We start from the raw sequence: 26,216 nt of genomic DNA on the forward strand, positions 1-26,216 counted from the left end.
CATATACTGTAATTATTCCTGAGTCCTCATTGGTGTGCTTCCCATAATCACAATTTATGATGAGTAATACTATTAATTCCTAAACAGATTTTTATGTTTTGCTTTCTAAAGTCTTTGAATCTGAGAGCAAAGTAGAGAGAAATGGAGGTAGATTGTTGAAAGGTTTCCTTTTGTCAAGCCGAAAATGATTCTACAGAGCGAGGCAGCCCTTCCCCTGGTCAGCTTTTCAGGCACTGAAGAAGATTCTCCTTTCCCCTATGAGTTTTTTTTTTTTTTCAAAAATAGAACTTTTCTCAAATCAGATCCACTTCCCACACTAAAAGCAAAAAAGTCAGCTGGCATCAGTTTTTGTCAGTCTCTTAGCTCCAGTGGTTTCTGATATCTTGGCTTCTTGAAAAAAAAAATTTCTCAGCTTCTCTGATCTCTCTCCTACATTTAGCTTTTTTGGTCACTGATTCCTGATCTACTTTCTGATGTTTATCCTCTAATTTGAGTTCTAATACCTCAAATCAGAGAATCTTCATGTAAAGTAACAATCCACATAGGTTGAGGAACTCAAAAAAACATATTTTTGTTTGATATGACAACAGATACTTTTTCAAACTCTTTTTATATGTATTTCATTTAAAATGCCTTTTTCTGACACTTTCAGCAAATTTTTAAAATGGCTGTATGTTGTGAAATGATAAAGCAATAGAAAAGTAGGTGATGATGATGATAATGATGAATGAAATCATCACCCAATTATTTGGCTTTCCAAAAAGAACTTCAGATCATTTATGAGTACCAGACTTAGCTTCTCCCTATCCCTGCTCCCTATGTTCTAAGGGGAAATGGACCAGGAAAACCTATAGTTCTGAGGTATATATTAGTAAACTCAACAGGAGTCTGGTTTTTTATATCTAATTTATATGAGTGTCCACAGCAAGCACACCACCAAATGTTCAACTTGAACCTATAGGATCCCATATGACAGTTCTTAATAAAGTAGGAAAAGTCTTTTGTTATGTTTTTTTTTCTTCTGGTCAAGGAGGGGGAGCAAGCTAGGAAAAAGATTAAGAACAAGGAAAAGAAAAAAAAAATTATACATTTGTTTTGAGCTTATTATGCTCTAGTCAGGTTTTTAGGACTTATGTGACCAAGTCAGTTTTCACTCCAAATGAATTATTTGGAAAATCTTGGTTATTCATTATGCTGCCATGAAATGTGACTAGATAGTATATTACAAATGCTTCATCTCCATCACCTAGATGGGTGCCAGCTTAATTTCATGCTTTCAATTTGTGCCAACTAAAAGATCTCAGGGAGAGCTTAAAATGAATCAAGGCATCCAAATATAATAAGCAGGCAGGGTAATGAGACATCACAAGTTTCACAAGCAGAGATAGATAATCAGCCCCCAAAGATTATTTAATGAACTGGATATCCTCTCCAAATATGTTTTTCCTAAAGTATTAAAATCCATCTGGGAAATGATTCCTAGAGATGAGAATATCAGAATATACCACAAAGATAAATCTAGGAAGTTGTTATAACTTGTAGTAGTCCATGAGGAATAAATCCAATTCTCTAATATGAATGTTTAATGTCTGCCCTCCTAAATATGTCATGTTCAATAAGAGTCTGGGAATTTTTACAAATCTGTCTCTAACCCATAAGGTAAAGAGAAAAAAAAAAAGGTTTCTGAAATCCTGAGTTCATTCTGATGAACAAAAATGTTGATGCTTCCTGCACAAAATTATAATTAACAAAGGATATGTAAGCCACTTGCATGTCCCTTATCATAACAAGTATTCTGTTGACAGAAAAATTCATCCATCTGAAGAAATATGAAGACAAAATAATTTAAATCAACCTCAAAGAAATTTTTTCAGTTCTTCTCAACTCTAAATTTATTTAACTCACAAAACTGCTTTAATAATCCTCTCTCCATTTTATCAGAATGTAACCTTTTTTGTTTTCTTTGAGAGTCTCATCTGTAGTCCTGAAATCAGGAAGCTCAAAGGGATCTATTGAAAATGCTGCTAACAGGACAGTATTTCATTGCTAATTGTGTTTCCATATAGGTATGTGCCAAGTCCATTTCTTCTATAATTAAGCCTCCTTGAAGATACTCCATACTTCTGCTGAAACTAAGTTTCATCTGCTCTGTACTGATATTCAAAAGATTAGATCATCATCTCTATAAAGTCAAAGGAAATGTAAAGTTAAGAAAATAGCAGCTTCAAAATGTATAAATTTGAAGTCACTTTATTACATAAAATAGGAACTTTTAGTTGAGGATAATTTCTGGGGGAACATTAATGAGTTCTGTTCTGGACATGTTAACTTTGAGATATCTTTAGGGCATTCAGCTCAAAATGTTTAGTTGGCAATTGGTGATATACAACTGGAATTTGGGGATTAGGGCTTGTATATATAGATTTGGGAGTTATTTGGATAGATATTATAATTAAATAGCTAATGAGTTTACTGAGAAAGTAGGAAAAGAAAAAAGGAGAGCCCAGAGCAGAGCAGTTAGGGAATATGATATAGAGTTAGCCAAAAAAAAAAAGAAATTGAGAAGGGGAAGGAAAATGCATAGGAAACGAACACATAGATAACAATGCCAAAGAAAACAAGGGAGGCAAAAGTTTTCTAGACAAAAGGATGGTCAACATTGTTGAGTGCAGCAGAGAGATCAAGAAAGATAAAGATTTTTAAAATGACTAAAAAAATTGACATTTAAAAGATCACTGGTAATTTTGGAGAAAGGCTTTGCTGAATGATGAAATCACAAGCTACATTGCAAAGAGGTAAAGAATGAGAGTAGAGGAAATGGATTAACAAGTGTTTATTTGTTGTCCCCCCCCCCACTAAAAATTTGATTTTGAAAGGAAGGAGAAATAAAAGATTGTATGTTAAGGGGATTGAAAGACTTATGAAGAGGGTTTTTTGTTTTATTTTTTTAATGGGAAAATTTAATCATGTTTCCTTGAAGTTGGGAAAGAACGATTAAGCAGAGAAAAATTGAAGAGAAACCAGCAGGGTGATTGCTTTGAGAAATATAATCTATTGAGGAACTAAAAAAGTGGATGGAATCAAAGTCTCATGTAGATAATTTATATTGAAAAAGAGGAGAACAATCTTATTGTTCAGAGATGAGAGGAAAAGAAAGGGACACTAGGAAATGTCAGGAGTTTTAGGATTTAGAGAAAGGAGTTTACAGACAGTTAAAAGGTTTGATACCATTTCAGAGGATGTAGAGAAGAGCAACTTTTAAAAGCATAAGTAGAGGAAAACATGTCAGATCAGTTTTTTTCCTGGGAAGTGGCATAGGAATTCAATCAAAGAGGAGTAAAAGGATTGCCTTGGAATAGTGTGGAGCTAAGAACTAGCTGAAATTGGATAATATAAATTTCTCATAGACACAGTCAACTTCATGTCTGAATTTCTTTAGGTTTGTTTAGTAAACACCTGAGTAAGAGTAAAGGAGATGAACAATAGAAGTAATGCAGGACTGGGGTATTAAGAGGGATGAGTGGCAGTAAACAAGGGAGCAATGTATTTGGGAATATAAGTCAGTGTGGAATTGAATTGACTATCAATTGAAAAGGAAAGAAAATGTAACCAGAGTATGAGATTGACAGAAAATTATAAAGATAATGATAAAAAATTAATCCCAAATGTAATATGGAATGCCACTCCCTTAATGATACTTATAATGTCAGAATTTCATAAATGTCTTTGTATTTTTCAGATATTTACTCTTGACTAGATATTTACTCCACCTTAGAAATTTTACTTTGTATAGGAATATAGCATAATCTGGATCTCAGATTCTTGTATTTGCTCCCTTCCTTTTAGATTTATGGCATCAAGGGCAAAATAGCCAAGATGAAGTGGTTTTCCTGGTCTTGGTTGTCAAAAGTCTCTAAGAATCTCTTGATTAAGCTTTGTTACCTCATTCTGCATTCTTTCCCTCTCCTCCTAAAGATATAAGAATTTTTTGCATGCATCTTGGAGTTGGGAAATCTATTGCCAACAGAAAATGGCAGGTTTGCTATCTTGTTATCACAACTAAATACATTTTATTCCTCTCTTCATGGTTTGGCTTATTTCAGGAATTGACAAGATTTAGAAAGTATTTATTAGTAATTTATTAGGAAGTATTAGAGATGATGGTGAGTGCAAAAATGTTTAAAAACAATGAGATATAGTGATATAATATGATAATAGTCAGCTAAAGGAATATCTAAACCTTTGATCAAAGAAGTAGAATATGTGTGAGTCATTTTAAGATCTGGGATATTAACAGTCCTGAATGTGACTTAAAGTGGAAAATTAAATAATAGGATTTAAGGATACTGAGGAATTGGTATGTCAGAGTGTTTAAGGGAACTTTAAGATAAATGTAGATTAAGGGCAGAAGTGAGGGGAAAGAAAAAAACTGAGCTAAGTACAAAACTTCTTGAGAAAGAAAGGGGGAATGATTTTGGATGGAATATGGGAGGATAGGACTAGATAGTATTCAATAGGATCTACATACAGTGAAATTTTTTGACTAAATGAAACCTTGAAAGAGAATATATTGAATGATAACCAAAAAGGAAAAATCTAAGAGGTCATGAAGAACAGGTAGTCTCTAACTCTCCTCCCTGAACTACTGTGTCCGTGGATATGAGAATGCATAGTAAAAACTGGAAAAATGGCAAGGGATACATTATCCTCTGGGTGAAGTCAATTTTCTGAGTGCAAGTAGATGAAAAGATTGTGAAATGAAGAAAAAGGAAGAAATCCAGAATGAAGCGAAGTTTATTTATTATTGATTGGAAATTCCATTGAGTACAGCAGAAGGTATAGACATAGTAAGATTGGGTCATAGGAGAGAGGAATATGGAGGATGAGAACAAGAAAATTGGAAGTTAAATTTAGGGGATGTTACTCAAAGGGAGATAGTGAATAAGTTATAAGAAAATAATAGGAGGTAGGACTATTGGTGCTACCAACCCTATCATTTGGTGGCAGATGAATTCTAATCGTCACGAAGTTTCTGAAGTCACAAAGTCATAAATGATGAAACTGAAAGGGATTTTAGAGAACAACTGGTCCAACCACTCAGTAATAGAAACTAAGATTCAAGAAAAAAAGTGACTTGCAAATTTTTACCCAATTACTTAGAGGAAACTTGGGACTAAAACTCTTCTCTAAGTTTCTATACCAATGTTCTTTCATACTACATTATCTTAAATCCTTATTCTATATAATAACTGGTAATTTCAGTCTATGGTATTGACAAGTCACTTCACCTCTCTGAAGAATTTCATTTCCTCATCTATAAAATGAGGGAATTGGAAAATCTTTGAAAGATGTAGTGAGAAATCAGAGATTTTTCATTGGGTCTCCTTGGATTCCAAATCAGTAAAACCTTGATTCAAATCCCACCTTATAATATGTACTGGCTATAGTATTTAAATTCGTAGGGTCCTGGGCAACTTTTTAAGCTTACAGTTGCAGAACATGTACTGGTGCACATTGCTAAAAGGAGTTTCTTAAACTGAGAGTTTCTTTCAGCCATGAAAGCTGTTATAGGACAAAAGAAAAACTAAGGCTTCTAAAATACTATCCTCTTGTGATCTTATAAATTCACTACTTTATGTTCCCTGAGAGGACAATCTCATAAGTGATAGAAGAAAACACAAATCCTTTGCCCAAATAATATTTTTCTCAACTCTGGTAAAATCTAAACCTCAGAATTTGTTTAGCTCTCCTTTGGAACAATAATCACCAGAGTCAGGTACTTTAACTGAAGAAAATCAAAGTTATATTGAGACAGCCATTAATAACTACAGAAAAGAGCCATAAGGTTACAGTGAATATGGAATTTCCATTAAAATGCACATTAATTCTAGTCACTTTGAAGAGAAAAAAAAAACCTTTTTAGTTAAGTCTGTGGATAATGAATGCACTAAGTTGAAGACAAAAGGAAAAACGAATAATGAAAATGAAGAACATGAAGCAGGTTTTTTTTTTTAACCACCTACAAATATTTCCATTAAAATGAGTATGTGCTGATGAGCATCTCTATTTTTTTAAAATAAAATTTATTTTTATTACTTTTTATAATTATAACATTTTTGACAGTACATATGCATAGGTAATTTTTTTTTACATTATCCCTTGTATACTCCCTTCTGTTCAGAATTTTTCCCCTCCTTCCCTCCACCCCCTCCCCTAGATGGCAGGCATTCCCATACATATTAAATATCTTATAGTATATACTAGGTACAATATATATGTGCAGAACCGAATTTTGTTGTTGTAGTTGTTGCAAAGGAAGAATTGTATTCAGAAGGTAAAAATAATCTGGGAAGAAAAACAAACAAAAAAAAATTGAAGAACGTCTCTAGACAGTAAACCTAGATGGCCATATATCTGTTACTTCTTTTATATTTTTGACAATTTGGGCACTGAGAAGTCTAAGAATTTTTTTTCTTATTTTCCTTCTACACAAGTAGCTTTTATGGCAGCAAAGTAACTTCTAATATTATATTTGGGGTACTGTTTTAAAGTCTTTACCCTATCTTTTCATTGATCCTTAAATATCTCTGCATCTCTCTGGTGTGGCTTTTGCCTCTACTCTGTCTCATCCTGTTAGACTAATAATTGTCTTGACATAAATCCTCCAAAACAAGTCTGCCCATGTATCAAAACATACATTTTGTGGAAGAAATGGCATCTCTTATCCATCCCCCTTTATGTATCAACAGGTCACTTCCTTTTTGTTACTAAAAATGTTAAATGCCACAGGGCCAGTTAGAAATTTCTCAGGTACTGCAATCAAGATCTTTTAAATTGACATTAAATTAGCAATGACCACTTTTTGGATCCAGCCATATAATCAGTTTAAATTTCCTCTGAATGTAGGGGAATATATCCAATATCTCACCATTTTTTCCACAAAAATATAAGGAAAAACTTTGTCAAATGTTTCATTTTATATTCATACATGCCCTTGATGAAATCTTTTTATGGCACTTACCAAGCACATGATTGGTATTAATGACTTTTTTAATGTATGAAAATGGGGTTTGAAAATTATAGTACAATGAGTTTCACCCTAACTTCTAGTAGATTCTGGAATATATTAAAGAGATAGCTTGTGAATATAGAGGAAAAGAAGCAACATTTAAAATCAGTGAATAATTTTTGCCAATCTCACTTTATTTACTTTTTTCAATGGTATTAATAAGTTGGTAAGGCAGAAAAATGCTATAGGCATGGTTTACCTAAAGTTTAATGTATTTCACAAAGTATTTTATGCTATTTTTGTTGAACACATGGAAACATATGGGATAGTACAAATAAGTGGATTTAAAATGAGTTGTATATATAAATCTAAGGTGTAATCATTAGTGTTTTGGCATCATATTGGAAGGAAGTTTCCAGTACAGTCCCCATGGTTAGTCAATCAATTAAAATTTATTATGTACCAAAGTATGTGTCCAACATTGTACTCAATATACAAAGAAAGATTAAAAGAAGTCATCCTTCATCTCAAGGAGCTCCCTGTCTAAAGGGGTAAATAAAATACAAACAACTATGTGCAAGCAACAAAGATATAGGCAAATGCCTGTATCTAAAGCTACATATACACATGCACACATATAAGCATGTGTGCAAACATACATATATGTAACCCATGTGTTACATGTATGCAGTGCTCATTGTATTACATGTGTGTGTTGTGTGTCTCTGCATTTGTGTGTATGTATATATATATATATATATATATATATATATATATATTTAATTATGTTTGTGCATGTATGTATATGTGTATGATCAGTGACAATTGCACACACTAGATTGTTACCTAGATTGTAACAGTGATGTCGTTTATTCAAAACCAAAAGACAACAATATGTATATATGTGTGTGTATATATATGTATATACTGTCCCATATATACATAGATATACAGCATATACATTAAAATGTATATACTGCATATACACACACACACACATATATATATGTGAGAGAGAATAAAATATTTTAGGGGAATGCATTTAGAAGGAGAACTTGAAAAGTCTTTTTAAAGAAGGTGAGATTTGAAGAAAGCCAGTAAAGCTAGATAGCAAAGATCAAGAAGAATAAAGTCCCAGGCATAAGGGACAGCTAGTGAAAATTTTCAGAGGAGCGAGATGAGTTTTATGAGCAAGAAACAGCAACAAGGCTAATAAGACCAAGTCACAGAATATTTGAAGAAGAATAAGGGCTAAAAAGCCCAGAAAGGTTAAAAAAAAAAGGCCAGGTTATGAAAGGAGTCACCAAACTTTATTTAATGGTGGTCAAAAGGTGATATGGTCAGACTTGACCTTTAGAAAGATCACACTGAAAGCTGAGTGGAAGATGGACTGGAATGGGGAAAGATTTGAAGCAAAAATTAGGCTCTGGCAATTATCCAGGTTTGAGGTAGATGGCCTGTATCAGGATGGTTGCAGTGTCAAAGGAAAGAATGAGGCTTTTTTCTCACAAAATGAGAGTTGTTACTGAGGTACAAATGATAGGACTTGACTCCTGATTGGCCCTTTGCTGTTTTGCATTTTTACTAACAGCTGGAAAAAAAAGCATTAATGGTTTGCTTATCACATTTGAATATTCCACAGAGTTAACTAACATACTAGATGGCAAAGCCAGAATTCAAAAAGATCTGTATGAGGTAAAAATATAAGGCTGAATCTAATAAAATACAATTTAATGTTTGTGATTGAATATTACAATATGGGTTCAAAAAACCATGATCAGGTCTTTTTCATACAAAAACATCTAAGCATTTTAGTAGATTGCAAACTCACTATTCATCAGTAGTGTGCTGTGGCAGATAAGAAAATGTATGCAATCTTTAAATTTTATTGAGAAACAATCCAGACATGGGGAGGCACTAGACCTGAGATACTTTGCTTCAATCAGATCACATAAAGGGAAATGTGTTCAGTTCAGGGTGTCATATTTTTTAAAAATATATATTGATAAGCTAGACAATTAATCATGTGTAGACCATGGGCGTACACACACAAAAAAGCTGAGCTGGGTAAGTTGATATTCCCTGAGACAAGCAATTACCACTGGTTCTCCTACTCCTTTTAAATAATGCATTACAGAATTTACTAAGAATTTAAGTCAAATTTATTGGCCTAGAATTTGTAATCTCTGAGACCTTTGTTGTTGTTGTTGAACAACAGTATCATCATTGTTGACTTGTAACTGATAAATGAAATTAAATATATCATCATAAACAAATGATTTAAAAGATATTATCAAAGACTTCAGACTCCAGAATATAGGCTAACAAATCTGTGGAGGAAGGAAGCCACCAGGGGGTATGTAGAGACTGAGTTTATGTCTATGAGAAATATCAAAGGATCAGTTGATATTTAGCTTGGAAAAAGAAGACTTGCATAAGGGAGGAGACTGATAGTTTTAAATATTTAAAGAACTATCAGATGAAAAGATAGGGTTTTTTTTTTTTGCTTGATTCTAGTAGGAAAAGTTCTAAATAGTCTCAAGATAAAGGAAAACTTCCTCATGATTACACCTCTCCAAAAGTGGGATAAGATGCTTCAAGAAGTGGTGAAATACCCTTCTTAGGAGATATACCAAACAAAGGCTAGAAGACTACTTTTCATATTTCTTTATGAGAAGATTCTTATCCAGACCTAATGCCATGTATTCCATGTTCTTTGGAGTCTTTTCCTACAATCAGATCCCAGAGACATGTGACAATATGCGATATAACTCAGGACTTCTTAAAACTTTTTCCACTCATGACAGTTTTTCACCCAAAATTTTTTTACACAGTCCTGGGTATGTAGGTATGTAAAATAGGTATACAAAAGAAACATTTACTGACAAGATTCCATATGGGGTTATAATCCACAGTTTAAAAAGCTTTGTTTTAGCTTACTTACACCTACTATGTGTATTTCCACTGTACTTTGGGTCACCTGTAATTGTAATTCTCCTGAGAATAATAGTGTATTATTATTTGTATAACATCACTATTGTATTTCTCAAGGACACAAAATAAGAACTAAATTCTGTAGTCTGCCCTACTAAACTACCAACCAATAGGATAATACTTTTATATTTGAGGGCACAAAGAGAAGTTTAATTTTATCCCTCTTGAATGATGAGGAAGAGAAATGAAAAAGTGGTAGACAGCCTTATGATTTATCTAACAAAAGTCTGTCTAATAAGTAAACTTCAGTTTTAATACAAATCTAATTTATGTATATCTTTAAAACTTTCTTTTAAAAGTAGCTCATTATTCAAAAAATGTTTCTTGTGATTTAATAGAAAGCACATTTTCCTATAAAATCTCCCTCTGCTTTTACTATTTCCTCATGTCATTGAAAACTAATATAAAAGTGGATTACCTAATTCTCAAATCTGTTCTCTTGTCATGCAAACACATATATCCTATTAATATGAAAGGAGCTTTTGTCCATCCACATTCCCTTGTCTGATCTCCTTGTGACCAAGGGCATACATTGTGAGATAGCTCTCTGGAATAGAATGAAATAGGTGAACCTGAAACCATCTTTTTTTTCCTGCATAAACGTAACTAGCACATAGAACATAGCTTTAAAGCCAGAAGAAATATGAGAAGTCATATAGCCCAATCCTCTCATTTTATTATTGAGGAAATTAAGGTCCCAAAAGGTTCAGTGACTTGAGCCAATGCTGCATTCCCAGATCGATGTAACAAATCCTTGAAGAAGTACCCTAAGGAACTAAACAAACTCCTGCAGATATACCAGAAGTTCCAAAGGCAGTCTTGTGTCCCTGAGGTAATTGTTAAAGTATAACATTGAAAGGATTAGGTAGGCCCTAACATGCAATGCTAGCATTAACTGACCAAAGATCTACAACATTCAATCTAATTCAATTAAACAAATATATATATATATATATATATATATATATATATACATATATATATATATATATATATACACACACACACACACACATATATATATATACACACATATATATGTATGTATATGTATATGTATATGTATATGTATATGTATATGTATATGTATATGTATATGTATATGAATATGTATATGTATATGAATATGTATATGTATATATCTCAATTCTAGGCAAATTCTGCCAGACCTCAGGATATGATATAAATATATATATATAGTCCTTGCCATTAAGAAACTTGTAATCTTATAGAAAAAAAATAAGATTAGTAGAGCAGTACATATCAAGTTTCTAGAAATGTAATATTATAGTTCTGATTTATCTCTTCTGTTAGTCTTAATTTTTTCTAACAAAAAGGTACCTGCTTTTTTTGTTCAAGTAATGAAGAAATAGTTTCCTACATGATATTCATAAATGATCTAAGACTCTGACAGCTCAAAATTTGTTGCTGTCTCTACACATTCTAAAGTGTTATCAAACCTTAGATTGTACTATATTTTATGACATTATGAGGCATCATCATGGAAATGGGATAAACTTTCTTATGAAGATCATTGACAATGCAAAATATCTGTCAGAGTGAACTTTCTTTATTTAGGTAATAATTATTTCATAGTTGAGCTCTCATTTTTTTCCTACTTTTTTTTCCCCTAATTTTACCTTTAATTAAAATTTCTGTATAATTATTCTCAGATCATATTGAGGGAAGATATGAACATCCTTAACTTTTCTGTTGTAGAGGGGTGGATACTGGGGATTTTATAACAATTACAATGATTGCATCTTTTTTTTCAATTTTTGGGAGACATTTTCAAATGAAAATATAACTATTACTTTTAATTCTGGCCACTATATTTTCAGTGCAATGGGGTACTGGTTTTGATATGAAAACTTGCTAACAAAATTGTTCATTTGATATGTCAGTTTCTCTGCTGGGAGCTGTCAAAATCTAATAATATTTTCTCTCTCTCTCTCTCTCTCTCTCTCTCTCTCTCTCTCTCTCTCTCTCTCTCTCTCTCTCTCTCTCTCTCTCTCTCCCCTCTCTCTCTCTGTTTTTTTTTTTTTTTTGCTTGCAGTGGAGCACCCTGACAAAATGGCTAATGACCAAGGTACAGTGACCTCAATCTGTCACTTTCCCCTACTTGAATCAATGCTATATGTTTGAAATGATGTCAGATGTCACTTTGCATTCTGCTTTTCACCTGGGCTATACACCTGATGAGGCAGACACTGGAGCGATAATTAATCTTGTTAATGAAGTTCTGCTCAGTTGAGGCTGCTGCTTTGATGGGGAAGATGTAAATTTTCTTGAGAGGAAATTGTTTTGTCTCTTTTCTGAAGGACCAATTAAAATGTCAAGCTTCTTTGTATGAAATAAATTTTTAGTCTCTGTCTGCACTTCTGAATAATTCACATTAAGTATAATTAAGCTCAGCATAATTTTCAAGCTGCTCTTGCACCCTTTCCTGAGCTATAGATTAAAGTTCTGTAGTCATGGCAGAAAACTATAAATCATTTTCCCTTCTCCCCAATCAGTGTTTTTTATTAAAAGAAAGCAAAGTGGAGTCAACCTTTTACCAGCTTTGGCATTGCTAATTCCAACAATAAGTTTTCCCATTGCTCGAATCAAAAGCCTTCTCTACTCTAAACATTTTATCATCTGTATGCTCTTTTTGTCTAAAAAGTTGTGTAGAGTGGTAACATGATGTCTTTGAAATGATTCTACATAAAGGTAAATGGGAGTTATTTATCAACCCAGGAGCAGAACAGAGTTTAGTATTACTCTGATTTGTAGGCCATTTGGTAAATTGGTATTGGATCCCTCTTTATATTAACAATGAATAGTACACAGAAAAGGATTGTTTATGCATTGTGTTTTGCAGGGAGTTTGGGTATTTCAAGAAAGGTAAGTTTTTAAATGCCTGACAGAACAGATCAATTTGGTGTTCTTTAATTTAAAGAGGCAATGCCAGCAATTTTTTTTCTGCTTTGGATATAGCATATCCAAATTGTTAACAGAACGTTCTTGGTAAGCCTAAAATCAAATAGGGTTCCATTAGAAGACTGGAAAAAAACGCATTATTTTCCCCAGTCTTTCTTTTTTTAGAGGGAAGAGAAAAACTCCAACAAGTATATTTGTGATTTTTTGAGCAATTGTTATGAATCTATATAAATAATTTTTGTAGGAGAATGTACATTGTTGTTTCCCCACGTAATACTTTTAAAATGAGATGTAGAAAAAAGATTTAAAGGGAAGAGAAATCAAGCCATTAAAGTATATAAAAGATAAATGAGATAGGGATTATTATCATTCCTCACACATGTTTTATTCTGGCTGTTTCTATTTAAAATTTCACCACGGTTTCCATATCTATTAAATAGTAATGTTCCTGCAAAATACTAATAATTAGTGGGTATTGTATATTCACTTGAGTGAATTATACATAGTGCTACCTGAAATTTCAGCTTCAAATAATTGATCAGGAAAAAGAAAAATGATGTTAAAATCCCAATTAAACATTTTCATTTTTTCTTCCATTTCCTTGACAATAAGTCTCACCTAACACATCTTTCCCCAACTTCCTGCCTAAGTTGTGAGGCAGATAGAGTAGTTTTAAAGTCATGAAGCTTAGCATTCAAATCCTACCATAAGTGCTTACTACTACCTAAGTGGAAAAATTACTTATTCTCTCCACCTTTTCTTTCCTTTTTATCCAATGAGGGAATTACATTTGATAATCTCTGAAGTCCCTTCTAAATCTAAATGTAAGATCCTGTGATCCTACAGAATGACTGTGCTCTTGGAAGCTGAAATTACACATAAACATGCATGTATGGAATGCCAGGTAAGCATGACACTGAATAGAAAATAATGACAGAGCACCTTCCTATCTTTCTACCACAAAATGCTCAGTGTTCTTATTTACCTGGTATTTCTGATTAATTCTCACCTGTTCTCAATTGATTTTGGATTGAGAAAGGCAGAGAGAACAGCGAGATTTAAGAACCATTATTGCCAATATATTCCTATTACTCTATTGAAGAAAATACACCTTATATTTCCTCTGTTTGATTTAGAAAGGACCAGTACACGTTATCACCCCCATAGTGCTTTATTTTAACACATCTGGGAACATAATTTGTCAAGTTTGGAGATTCTAAATTTTAAGTCAAACTCAAGTCATTCTGATGTTCCATGGGGATCAATTGACTACAATTTGGTGATTCCAAAATAGATCTTTCAATTCTTACAAAGAAAGCACTTGATATTTTCTGAGTATTAAAAATAAATAAATATTCTATTCATAACATCAGTCTTCTAAATAGATATTAAATCAGAAAAGACATAAATTAAATACCCATCTCTCCTACTCCACACACAGACCTCAAACCAGTTTAAATAGGAAGAGAATATTGATCTGAATATACAAGTTGTAATATATGCCAAAACCGAAAGGGTAGATTTTATTTTCCTCATTATTTGACTAATTCTCCCCTCCTTAACTTAATCTGAGAGGCTTATTATAAATGACAGGATTTCAGAAAAATATTTCCTCTGAGAAAATATGGCACTGTGGGTCAGAGTGAAACCCAAATAGATATGCAGCAGGACAATTTTGAGTAGCAGAAGAGAAAAACAAATAGTTTTGATTGTTCTGTGAAATGTCCTTGCAAACAATCAAAAAGTAACAATAAATCAATAAATATTTATTAAGCATCTGCTATATTCCAAGTACCTTACTAAGTTCTAGGGATACAGAAAGAGGTGAAAGAGAGTCCCTGCTTTCAAATAACTACGATTTAATTATCTATAAAATGAATAATTGTTGTGTTGTTCAGTCTTTTCATTCACATCTGACTTGATTATCCCATTTAGGATTTTATTGGCAAAAATACTGAAGTGGTTTGCCATTTCCTTCTCCAGAAAACTCATAATTATGACATCTAATAATCTATAAAAATCATCTATATTTTTCATTTAATAGTAATTTGGAGGAAGTCTCTGATTCATCAATCTATTAGTGCTACTTTGAAGATATTAAATAGTTTGTGATAAGCCTCTTATACCTGTCTGCAAATGGTTTTCTTTAATGGGAGATTCTTTGGAAGTTTTACTTCTTGGCCAAAAATTTTCAGCTTGAATCATTCACATCATTTTCAAACTCTATTCCTTATTATTTATTTTCTCTTTCTCTCTTATTCCTTTTAAATTCATACCCTCTCTAAATTTTAAAACATAAAAAGTATGGGTAGTAGGAAGACAGGGGAGAATGGGGGGAAAAGATGCCTCATGCTGCGAAGTACTTTCAAGCCTTAAAATCCTTGGATTTTTAGGGTTATACATGGCAATGGTATGAAATTCAAATAGATATGGATCCAAGCAGGATGCATATTGATTTAGAAAACCACAAATTAATATCACCTATGGTGTGTTGTGTTTTTATTGATTTTTGTTGAACATTTCTCAATTACATCTTAATCTGATTCTGAAAGTTCTGGGGAGATGTACAAACTAAACAGCTGAAAAAGACTCCAAAATTCAACTTTCTGAGTAGGGTAGGGTAATATAGAAACATAAATCTTAGAGGTGAAAGGGACCATAGATAATGAATAGTCCAAGAAAAAAACAAAAAATAAGTTATTTCCTCCCCTCTTTAATTCTTGGAAATAAAGAGAAATATCTATAAATTGACCAAAACCAATGAGATGTTCATGAAATCAACCAATAAACATTTCTTAAGTGCTTACTATTTATTTCCTAAGAACTGTAATTTTAGGAGAAATTAGAGAATAGAAAGTTTCCTTAAAATTAATAAATTAAAATAACAGTTGCCATTACCTTCACTATGGAAATTATTTCAGGCTCCCCTCAGGCCAAAAGAGAATTTGCTCAATCATTTTGACTAAAGAATAAGTTGCTAAAATTACAGTGTCTAGTACAGTATCTGGAACAAATAATCTGTCCTTATTGAGTCCCTTATAATTAGCTTTTGAAGTTTACTTTGTATTTCTCTTGGATATTATAAGTTAAATTTTATTAAACAAAATCCTGAAAATCTGGCAATTCACTGGATATCTTTTTTTTTTTTCATTCAGGATTATGCTAACTTCACTGGAGATGATATTTTCTGACACAACCCTAGTTCTTTTGCTTTTCAATATATAATGTTTCAAGAAATTGTTTTTTTTTAATGTAATCACTGCTAGATTTTGTGTTATTCTAATAATGGCTCTGTCATGTTTGATTTTTTTCCTTGTTGTTTGTAATATTTTCTCCTTGAACTGTGGGTTTTGGAACTTGGTTATGATATTTCTATAAGTTCTCCTTGTGGGATCTCTTAGTGTTATTTAATGGATTTTTTTCTATTTCTAATTCTACTTTCCACTCTTATTCTAGCATTTCAGAAAAATTGTCTTTTATTATTTCTTATATATTAGTGTATCAACATTCTTTTTCTTATTGTAGCTTTCAGATAGTCTGATAATTCTTATGTCTTTTTTCATTGATATGTTCTCCAGATCAGTCTTTTTTTATGAAATGTCTCACATTCTCTTCTATTTTTTAATTCTTAGTATTTTGTTTTTATTATTTCTTGGTCTCATAACTTTGCCAGCTATCCCTTGCCCAATTCTAGTTTTCAAGGGGACATTTTCTTCCTTGAGGTTCTAGATCTCCTTTTCTTATTGTTTGATTTTCTTTTCGTAATCTTGTTTGTTTTTTTTTTCTTGGATTGTTCTTATTTTTAAATTTCTCCTCAATCTCTCATTTGATTTTTAAAGTTTTGAGTTATTTTATAAATTCTTCTTCTGTAGGATTCTATTTTACATTACTTTTGAGAATAGGAGAAATTTTTTTTTAACTTTTGTATCCTTTTCTGAAGATGAACCACAGTCTTCTCCATTCCCTTAGTAATTTCTGTGGTTGAGTTTTTTCTTCTTTGTCTACTCATTAAAAAAATTATAGAAGTTTGATAATAAAATCACCTCTACTTTTGGGGTATGGGGGAATGGCCTGGCTCCAGGTCCTCCTTTTATTTTTCCCTTTGGCCTGAAACCAGAAACCAAGAACTGTGCCCAGTAAGTGCCCATAGTCACAGGCTCACTTTCACTGCTTCTACTTCACCAGACATGGACTGGTTCCTTCTTGCCCAGGGATGCATCTTAGTAGCACAACTGGGCCTAGCATCCATTATCAGCAGATTCCCAATCCTCCCCAACTCCAATGCTAGATTTCTGGAAGTAAAAATTTCTATACCTTGGGCCAAGGTTACCTCCCAAACCAGCTAGCCCTAGGACTTACAGCTAGCTGTTTCAGCAGAACTGGCCTGGGGGTGCTTACACTTCATAGGGCAAATCACTAACCTGGTATATGTTTTTGGATCTTCTCAGGATGCAGTTGTCCCAGTAGAACCACAGTTCTGCCCCAATTTTGTTCATTTTTAACTGTTCTATTTTCCCCTGAGGCACTATTTTGTCTTTTTTGGGGGGAAGAAGATCTGGAGAGCTTGGAATTTTCTGATCTATTCTTCCATCTTTCCAGAATCCTCTCCATCCCAAAAGTCTGTAGACAATTTTAAGCTAGCAAAACTTAAAATTATGTTAAAACTTTTGGGATACCTTATATAGGTTGTTGTCATAATACCCAACTGGGATGTGTTCCTAATAAATCTGAATGTTACCCTGACACATTACATAAGCTTCACAGAAAGCACATTTACATTTTTAAAGCAAGTTGCCTTAAACCCAGTGGAGTGAATTACAACCTAGGAATTGACAATTTGTCTGCATGAAGTGCCAGACAATTGTTAATAAACTGGAAGAGGTCATTTTTATAATCATAATATCTTACATTTGAACAACACTTCATACTTGATAATTTTTCTAAACAACTGGGTATAACAAAGATGGAAATAAAACCAGACAACAGTGATTAATAACATTGCCTTATAAGCACAATGTCAGGCATCCTAAAGCTCAGAATGTGCTCAGGTTGCTGCACTCATGACAACAGAAAAAATTAGTTTATTTATTTTGTTTTGATTTTAAGCAATATATTTTCTTTTTAATTTTTTTCTTTTTTTTTTTACCAAAAATAATAATATTTGGGTTGAAAGAGAAAGAATAATACCAACAATAAAAACCCTGATAATAGAAATTTGAAATTTTAGATAAATTGAGAGAGAATAACATAGCAGTTAACTGTCCTAGATAAAGCAAGATTATCTGGCCCAACTAAACAAAATCCCATAATACCAAAAGAATTGGAGAAAATTTATGGGCAAATAGAGGCAACATAGATTGGGAGAGGTGAATGTTAAAAGGAGGAGAAAGAGAAGGAACAGTTAGAAGATTTAAGAGAGAATGAGCAAGGTTGGGGGAGGAAGGAAAAAGAAGAAGGAAAAGGAGAAAAGGTTAAATCAGCAAAATACAGGCCAGGGGACTTGATGGTTTTCAATTAGTTTGTAAAAGGACCCATAATTCCATACTGGGCACTTAGGATTGCTTTCTATTTTGAAGCCTCATGTATAATCGTGGAAATTACAATTCTCAACATAAGTATATCCATGAGATCACTTTTAGTAACAAAAAAACAAAACAAAACAAAAAAGGAACAATAAGAATTAAGGATCACCAATTAGAAAGTCAAGGAGAATTAAGAGAATGGCAAAATTATGGTTTGAAAGAGTAATTGAACATTCAGAATTTAACAGCATCACAATTTGTTTTTCATGTAAGTTTGAGAGAACCAGACATATTCTCATTTTCTTAATGCTTAATAAACGTACTGAATTAATCAGAGAGAAAATAGGGAACGTGAAAGAAAGGCAGGAAAGAAGACAGAGTGACTTGGAGTGACACTGAAATTCTTGAAAATATCCTCTTGATAAATCACATTTGCTATGTGTAATTCAAAAGCTCCTTTTTTCTTAATTTTTCTTCTATTTTATGACATATCTTTCAGTCTCAGAGATGTATGACAGAAATATTTTTATTTTATTTTTAAAGCACTTTATTTTCAAAACATATGCGTGGATAATTTTTCAACATTGACCCTTGCATAGCCTTGTATTCTAGATTTTTCCCCTCCTTCCTTCCATCCCCACTCCTAGATGACAAGCAATCCAATATATATTTGACATGTTAAAATATATGTTAAATTCAATATTTGTAAACATATTTATACAATTATCTTATTGCACAAGAAAAATCAGCTCAAACGGGAAAGCAAATGAGTAGGAAACAAAATGCAAGTAGCCTATAGATACCTATATAGTTGAACTCATTATAAAACAACAGAGGTTGTTGTAGGCTATCTCTTTATACATTTTAAAGAACAATTCATCAGTTTGGCATTTCTTGAGTACTAAGAAATTATGGAGTTAATTACATGGACGCAGGAGTCAACCCTGTGACTATAAGATCCTGTGGCAATTTCATTATCCAAATTAAAACTGTTTTTCCATCTCCAAATCTATCATTCTGCAATCTTAAGGTATTTGTTTTCATTGGATAAATGTTTTCAATGATAAGTGCTCAAACAAAAAGATCTTATTCTTGGGCCCACATCTAATAATGCTGCTCCATGCTATTGATTTTGGGCTGACAATAGACACCATGTATGTCACCTGTCTCATCCCCAGTTAGGTTTATGAAGCTGTTTGGATTTAGAAATGTTAACACTATCTTGGTCTTGGCATGTATTCTCTGAAGTTTCCATTACTAATTACTGTTTATGTAATGTAACTTCTTTGAGAATAATTCATGGAATACTTTCAAATTCTGTAGGAATGGAAACAAAGGCCTGGTTTTATGTGCTTTGAAAATCCGAGCTTACAACACATACATCGACAAATATGTATATTTGCACACAAAATGTAATCACAATAACACATGTAAGAGATTGATCAGAAGAATTCTCTAATCAGTTTAAAAAAGTAAACTTTTTTTGGAATTTTGATTACATCTCCTATGAAAGATATGGCCATATCCATTTATGTATTTTCAATTCACTATCAAACAATTAAGGATGAAATGACTGACTCAATCCTTGTCAAATGGACAGAATTGGGAGGAGCCATTCTTTTCTACTGCTATATAAAGAAGTCTTCTTCACACATATAATCCTTTTTTATACAGTCAGATATTGAGAGAGGAGCAAAACTCAGAGTAGATTCTGTGTAATACAAGAAAACTACTTTACTACCATTTGTATCATATTTTACTATTTGCAATGCATTTTACATGTGCTATCTCATAACAATCCTGTGAAATAGGTATAATTATTATTCTTTTTTTTTTTCCCTGAGGTAATTGACTTGCCCAGGGTCACTCAGCCAGACCGTGTTAAGTGTCTGAGCCCAAATTTGAACCCAGGTTCTCCTGACTTAAAGGCTCGTGGTCTATCCACTGCGCCACTTACTTGCCCTATATTATTCCCTTTTTGCAGATTATGGAACTGAGGCGGAAAAATGTTAAGTGTGCTACGAAAGAGTGAGGGACTTTTTTTTTAAACTTTTGTTTTTAACATGAATTATTTGGACAATGTCGATGTCATCTCTTTCTCCACCCTAGGGAAATACAAGTCCTTAGTGTATTACCATGTTATTAGAAGCAGATATGGGTCTCTTCCCTGGAATAGGAAAATAATTTTATTATTTTTTAAATATTTTTATTTATTTTTATATGTGATTTGTGTTTTCCAAATGTTCTATAGTGTTCTATATGCAAGATATCTTCTACTTGATTTGAATTGTTTCTTTCAGTGCTTATACAGGAAAAGGAGAAACTTTTTTCCTACAATTATATAAATTCAGATATAGATTGGATAGCTACGTACTGCAGGGGATAGAGTATTGGGCCTATAATCAAAATTTATCTTCCTGAATTCAAATATGACCTCAGTTATATATTATTTAACTCTCGAGGTAAATTACTTTGATTATCTTTTCTAAGAAAATCCTAAATGGGTTCATGAACAGTTTGAATATAGACATAAGCTGTATAGCAACTCTAGGTAGTGGTAAAGCAAGAAAAAGCTTTGATTTTGTTTTGTAGGATGGGATGGATTTATAATTTAATTGATAGTTTCTTATAGAATCACACTCAAGTCATGAAAACCCAAGTCTTAGTATGCTGAGCCACAGGCTATAGGTATGTAATATCCCTAAATCATTAAAGGATCTATTCACTAAAATACTATTCTCATAAAATCCCATAATTTGAAGAAAGAAGAGACCTTTTAGGTCATCAAAAGTGTCCTATTTCACTGCCTGATTATTTTCTTGAATATAAATGCTGGTATTTTCTGAATAGTAAATGTATCTTTAATACTTTTGAGTGTTTTGAAATTAAATCTCAACTCCCTCCTGATGTGTTCCTATTATACTCTGAAATAGAAAATTAATGAAATTTGGTGACTTTTAATTCCCTTCTCTAAAGTCACAGTTAGTTTTGTCCTCAAATTGTTCCATACAAGATGGTTTGTCTTCCTGTTTACTTGAACTGGCCATTCCTACATACCCATTTAAGAAGTTATTTTCTCATTCTAATTCATTTAATTATAAATTCAGAGAAACATACAGTTCCAAGGGACCTCAGAAGGCAAAAGAGAATATCTTCTTATCTTCACTTAGTATTGTTAGATTTCTAGTTACTGTTTTCTGCATGTGTTTCAATGGCAGGTCTAATTGGGCTGTCACTGGGCAGTAAAGTAGGACCTGGGCTACCCAAGTGAACATAATACATTTCATTAGTGCAACATGCATAAAGAAATTTAGTTTTCATTATGTTGTACAATTTTTTAAAAATTAGAGAAATGCCAATATTGCTAAAATAGTCTTAAGTCCTTACTTTTTGTTTATTCTAACATAGTATATGAGTGTACCCTAGAAAAGAAGGATATCCAATTCATAGTTGTATGGCTGTCCATCTATTTCCATTTTTGTGACCAATTTATTTTCTGATTGTTACTTTCTTCTGGTTGGTACTTTTAAAGTTCATAGTAACCATCTTTACAATGATAAAAAACACAATTTCTTTCTTTTTTGTTTCTACTATATTTTATTAGAAGAAAAGCACGGTTTTGTCCAATATTGCAATTCTAATGAACATTTTATGAAAATAAAATGACTTTTAATAGTTGACTTTTAAATGATGGTCTTTCCATGAATGAAGAAATCAAATAGACTTTTTAAAAAGTATCTTGATATAAATTTCAATAAAACCTTGAAAATCACAATTTCAGTGATTAAAATCAAGATGTAGATTTTTGTGCCTGTTGTGATAGATAATGGTATGGAAAACTAAAGGTTCAAATCCCTCTTGTCATTTATTTTATTATGGACAAGTCATTTAGCCTCTCTAGCCTCAAATTACACAACTACAAATACTTTTAAATAGATATATTGCATAAATGGCTTGGCAGTTCCCTCTATGTCTATAGATTCCAACACATCATTAAATTGTCAAAGATCCATCTCATCAGAAACTGTCCTTTGTTGTTGTTCAGTCCTTTCAGTTAGGATATATAGGAATGAACAATACAAGTAAATGGGGGATAAACCATCCTGAAAAGAACAATTTGAGTACTCTTTGTGACCCTATTTTAGATTTTCTTAGTAAAGATACTGTTTTGTTATTTCCTTCTCCAGATCATTTTACAGATGAGGAAACTGAGGCAAATAGAATTAAGCGACTTGCCCAGAGTTACTACACAACTAGTGTCTGAGACCAAATGTGAACGCAGGGCTTCCTGAATCCGGGTCCAGTCTTCTATCCACTGACAATAAATGTTCTGGAAGCCTTTCTTGATAATCCCTTTACTTCTTGGGAATAGTAGTGAAGCACATCCAAGAATTCTCCACAAATTATGCATCGCATATTGACATATGTTGACTTTTAAAATCACAAATTAATATCAACTCTATTTTATATTTTTTCCATAAAACATTTTCCACTCACATTTCCATCTTGTTCAAATGCTCAGGACAGTCCCATGTGCCCTGAGTTTGACATTTCTAGCTTGTAATAGAATCCTCAGAAAACCCTGAACTTGAATCAGACTTTGTTACCCTGGGCCAGTTAAGATCTTGATCTCACTCCCAAAAGATATACTTTATGTAAAGAACTTGTCACATCCATATAAATGTTAGCAATTATTATTATTTTGAACAACCTATCTTTTTCATTCATATATTTGATGACATCCTTTACATTTGGCTCATCAGTTTTAATGATGCAGTCAGCTCATACCTATCATCTCTCAATTGTTCTCTGATACTCATTGTGAATTCTCCAATCTAGTATTTTATGACTCACTGTCATACAACTATACCCATTATTAATTTGTTATTATTATATTTAATTAAATTTATATAAATTATATATATATATATATGTATATTTACACATAAATAAATTAAATACAATTAAATTATATTAAATAAAAAATAATGGGCTATTATTATTATAAAAGTTGAGCTTTTATTTCAGCGAAAAGGTGTAAAATGGACATCATGATAAACACAGTTCTTGTCTTATAAGTGTGTTTTGAAACTTTCCATATCTTTTTTCAAATCATTAATAAAAAATATTCAGCACAAAAGCAATCAGAGATCCTTTAAAACACCAGGGAAAACCTTCTAAATTTATACAGAATCATTCATAACTTTTCTCTGAAATAAGCTGTTTAACTGTATCAGACTACAATTACATTGTTCTAAACAATAGTTGTTCAAAGAAAAGTCAAAACCATAACTTCTCTCAAGGAACTTACATTCTACTAAGGGAAGAGAAGTTATAATAAATAGCCCAAGTGGACAATTATTTCATAGTATATCACAGAATTTTTCTCTTAATGCCAATAACCTTGGTGAGGGGCTTAATTTATTTTTTATTTAATTTTATTTTTTATTAATTTTTATAATTATAACATTTTCTTTGACAGTACATATGCAAAGGTAATTTTTTACAACATTATCCCTTGTACTCCCTTCTGTTCTGAGTTTTTCCCCTCCTTCCCTCCATCCCCTCTCCTAGATGGCAGGCATTCCCATACATATTAAATATCTAATAGTATATCCTAGGCTTAATTTATTTGGTTGAGAAGATAAGATTAGTATTTAAGTTTAAGTGAGTTTAAAAGGACTTTGTCTTTCCTGAATATGATATTTTGGCTGAGTACTTAACAGTGCACCTACCATTTTACACCTCAGTGATTTTAATCTCATGAACAAATAGAATGTTAATTGTTTCTGCTTTCAAGGAAATAGGGCTTGAAAGGCAGTCTAATCAAGCTCAGAAGTCAGTTTCTTGTAATCCAGCCATCATAACTTTTGCTTATATGTGATATATTCTGCTTGGTAGTATTGAACAAAACAAAACAAAAAATGTGTTTGTTTAATTTGTCTGGATTTGGCAGAACACTTCACTTGCCTGAATTCTTACAGGGTCAATCTCTTGGGAAAGAAAGCCAAGCAGAAAGATTCTTTGCCAAGACAATGTTGATTTCTACTATGAAGGGCACTTTGGCATAATGGGAAGAATACTGGGTTTGGAGGTAGAAAAAAACAACTTAAAATATATATGGTTATTTTTTATTTGAGTTTGGACAAGTCACTGTTCCTACCTGGCTGGCTCTCAATTTGCTACTCTATAAAATTTGCTCTAGGTGGAATAGTAGGTAGAGTTCTAGCTAAATAGAGTTCCTGTCTTGTGGGGCACTGAGCAAACTAATAACTTCTTGCAGCTTCAATATCCTTTAGTTATTAAATGGGGAAGATAATGGCATCTACTTCATAGGTTGTTCTAATGATCAAGTCAGATGGTTTATGAAAGAGCTTTAAAGAGTTAAAAGTGCTATGCAAAAGCTAAATAATATACTAGATTGGACAATGTGATTTCTAAGGTCTCTTCTGATTCTCTCTCTCCCCAAATAATAAACTTTTGATCATTGCAAGTCTTTTCTTTTTTTTTTCTTTCTCTTGTTATATTGCAAGGCAATTGATGTTAAGTGACTTACCCAGAATCACATAGCTAGGAAATATTAAGTGTCTAAGACTGGATGTGAACTCAGGTCCCTCTGATTCTAGGGCCAGTGCTCTATCCATTCTGCCATCTAGCTCCCCTGATCATTGAGATTCTGACTAGAAAAAAAAAAAAGTCTTTCAACAGAATCTTTTCAGATACAAGCTACTGAAAGACTGAATGTATGATTCATGGGTAAGTTCCATGTATTGGATATATTGGTGCAAGGAATTTTTTTTGGTACTCATATAAAAACTTCTTTCAATGCATGTTGTATTAGACCCTCAACTACTAGATTGCCAATATTTTAAGGATGACATTTATTTTTTTTTATTTCACTCTTACATCCCCATCTTCCACTTCCATTCCTATCTCCTCTTATCTCCTGACACACTTGTTAACAATTCAGGTTTAATTTTTTACCTAAATTTCTCTCTCAAACTATAAATTAGAGCTATCAGTGTCAACCCACTTTTTGTAGGGAGTTTCCCAACCAGAGATTCACTTTACCAAGAAAATCCCAGATCCAATCCCAATTCCCAACACTTGCAGAGTGCCTTGTATTTATAAATAAACACATATGAAACAGATAGTAACTTGAATTCACAAAGCTGGTCCTGTTGTTAGTTGTGTTTTGTTATGTTTTTTTTTTCTTTTGTGCTTTGGAAAATTGGTTCAAAAAGGTTTGCAATGCATATTTTTATGAAGATAACTATGATGGTTCCTAGAAGGAGTACTTTGTCTAACACACTACACAGTTTATTAGAGAAATCAGAGTAGGCATATGCTTACATATATAAATATCAAAATTAATAAATAAAATAAGGTTTTGAAATTGTGCATTCCAATTATCTATACATGTGTGTATGTGTACATAGATTTTGAGAGAGAAATAGAGAGAAAGGTCAATGGAGAGACAGAGAGAAGAGAGAAAGGAAAGAGAGGACAAAGAAAAACAAAAAGAGACAGAGAAAGGGAGATAGAGAAAGACAGAGACAGAGAGGCAGAGGCAGACAGAAGGAGAGAGAGAATTAGAGGGGAAAGGAGGAAGAAAGTGGGAAAAGGAGAAAGGGAGAGTAAGAAAGGGAAAGGGAGAATTAAAAGAAAGAAGAGGAGGAGGAGGAGGAGGAGGATGGTATGCAAGAAGAGAGTTAATTGAGATTTAAGATGTCATGGTTTTAGTACCAATTATGTTCCTAAAATAGTTC

At 32.5% G+C, this 26,216-nt stretch overlaps 1 protein-coding gene across 3 annotated transcripts in view; it reads left to right on the forward strand.

Annotated features, from left to right (window-relative positions):
- The window catches only part of DCC (DCC netrin 1 receptor), a 1,370,610-nt gene that overhangs the window by 1,241,913 nt on the left and 102,481 nt on the right, over positions 1-26,216 (forward strand). For all 3 annotated transcript variants that reach the window (XM_074279384.1, XM_074279385.1, XM_074279386.1), the window contains exon 21: positions 12,060-12,092. In XM_074279384.1, coding sequence (XP_074135485.1) covers positions 12,060-12,092 — 33 coding nt within the window. The remainder of the gene's footprint in view (positions 1-12,059; positions 12,093-26,216) is intronic.

This window comes from Sminthopsis crassicaudata, chromosome 1 (genome assembly GCF_048593235.1).
Source record: "Sminthopsis crassicaudata isolate SCR6 chromosome 1, ASM4859323v1, whole genome shotgun sequence".
Lineage (NCBI taxonomy): Eukaryota > Metazoa > Chordata > Mammalia > Dasyuromorphia > Dasyuridae > Sminthopsis > Sminthopsis crassicaudata.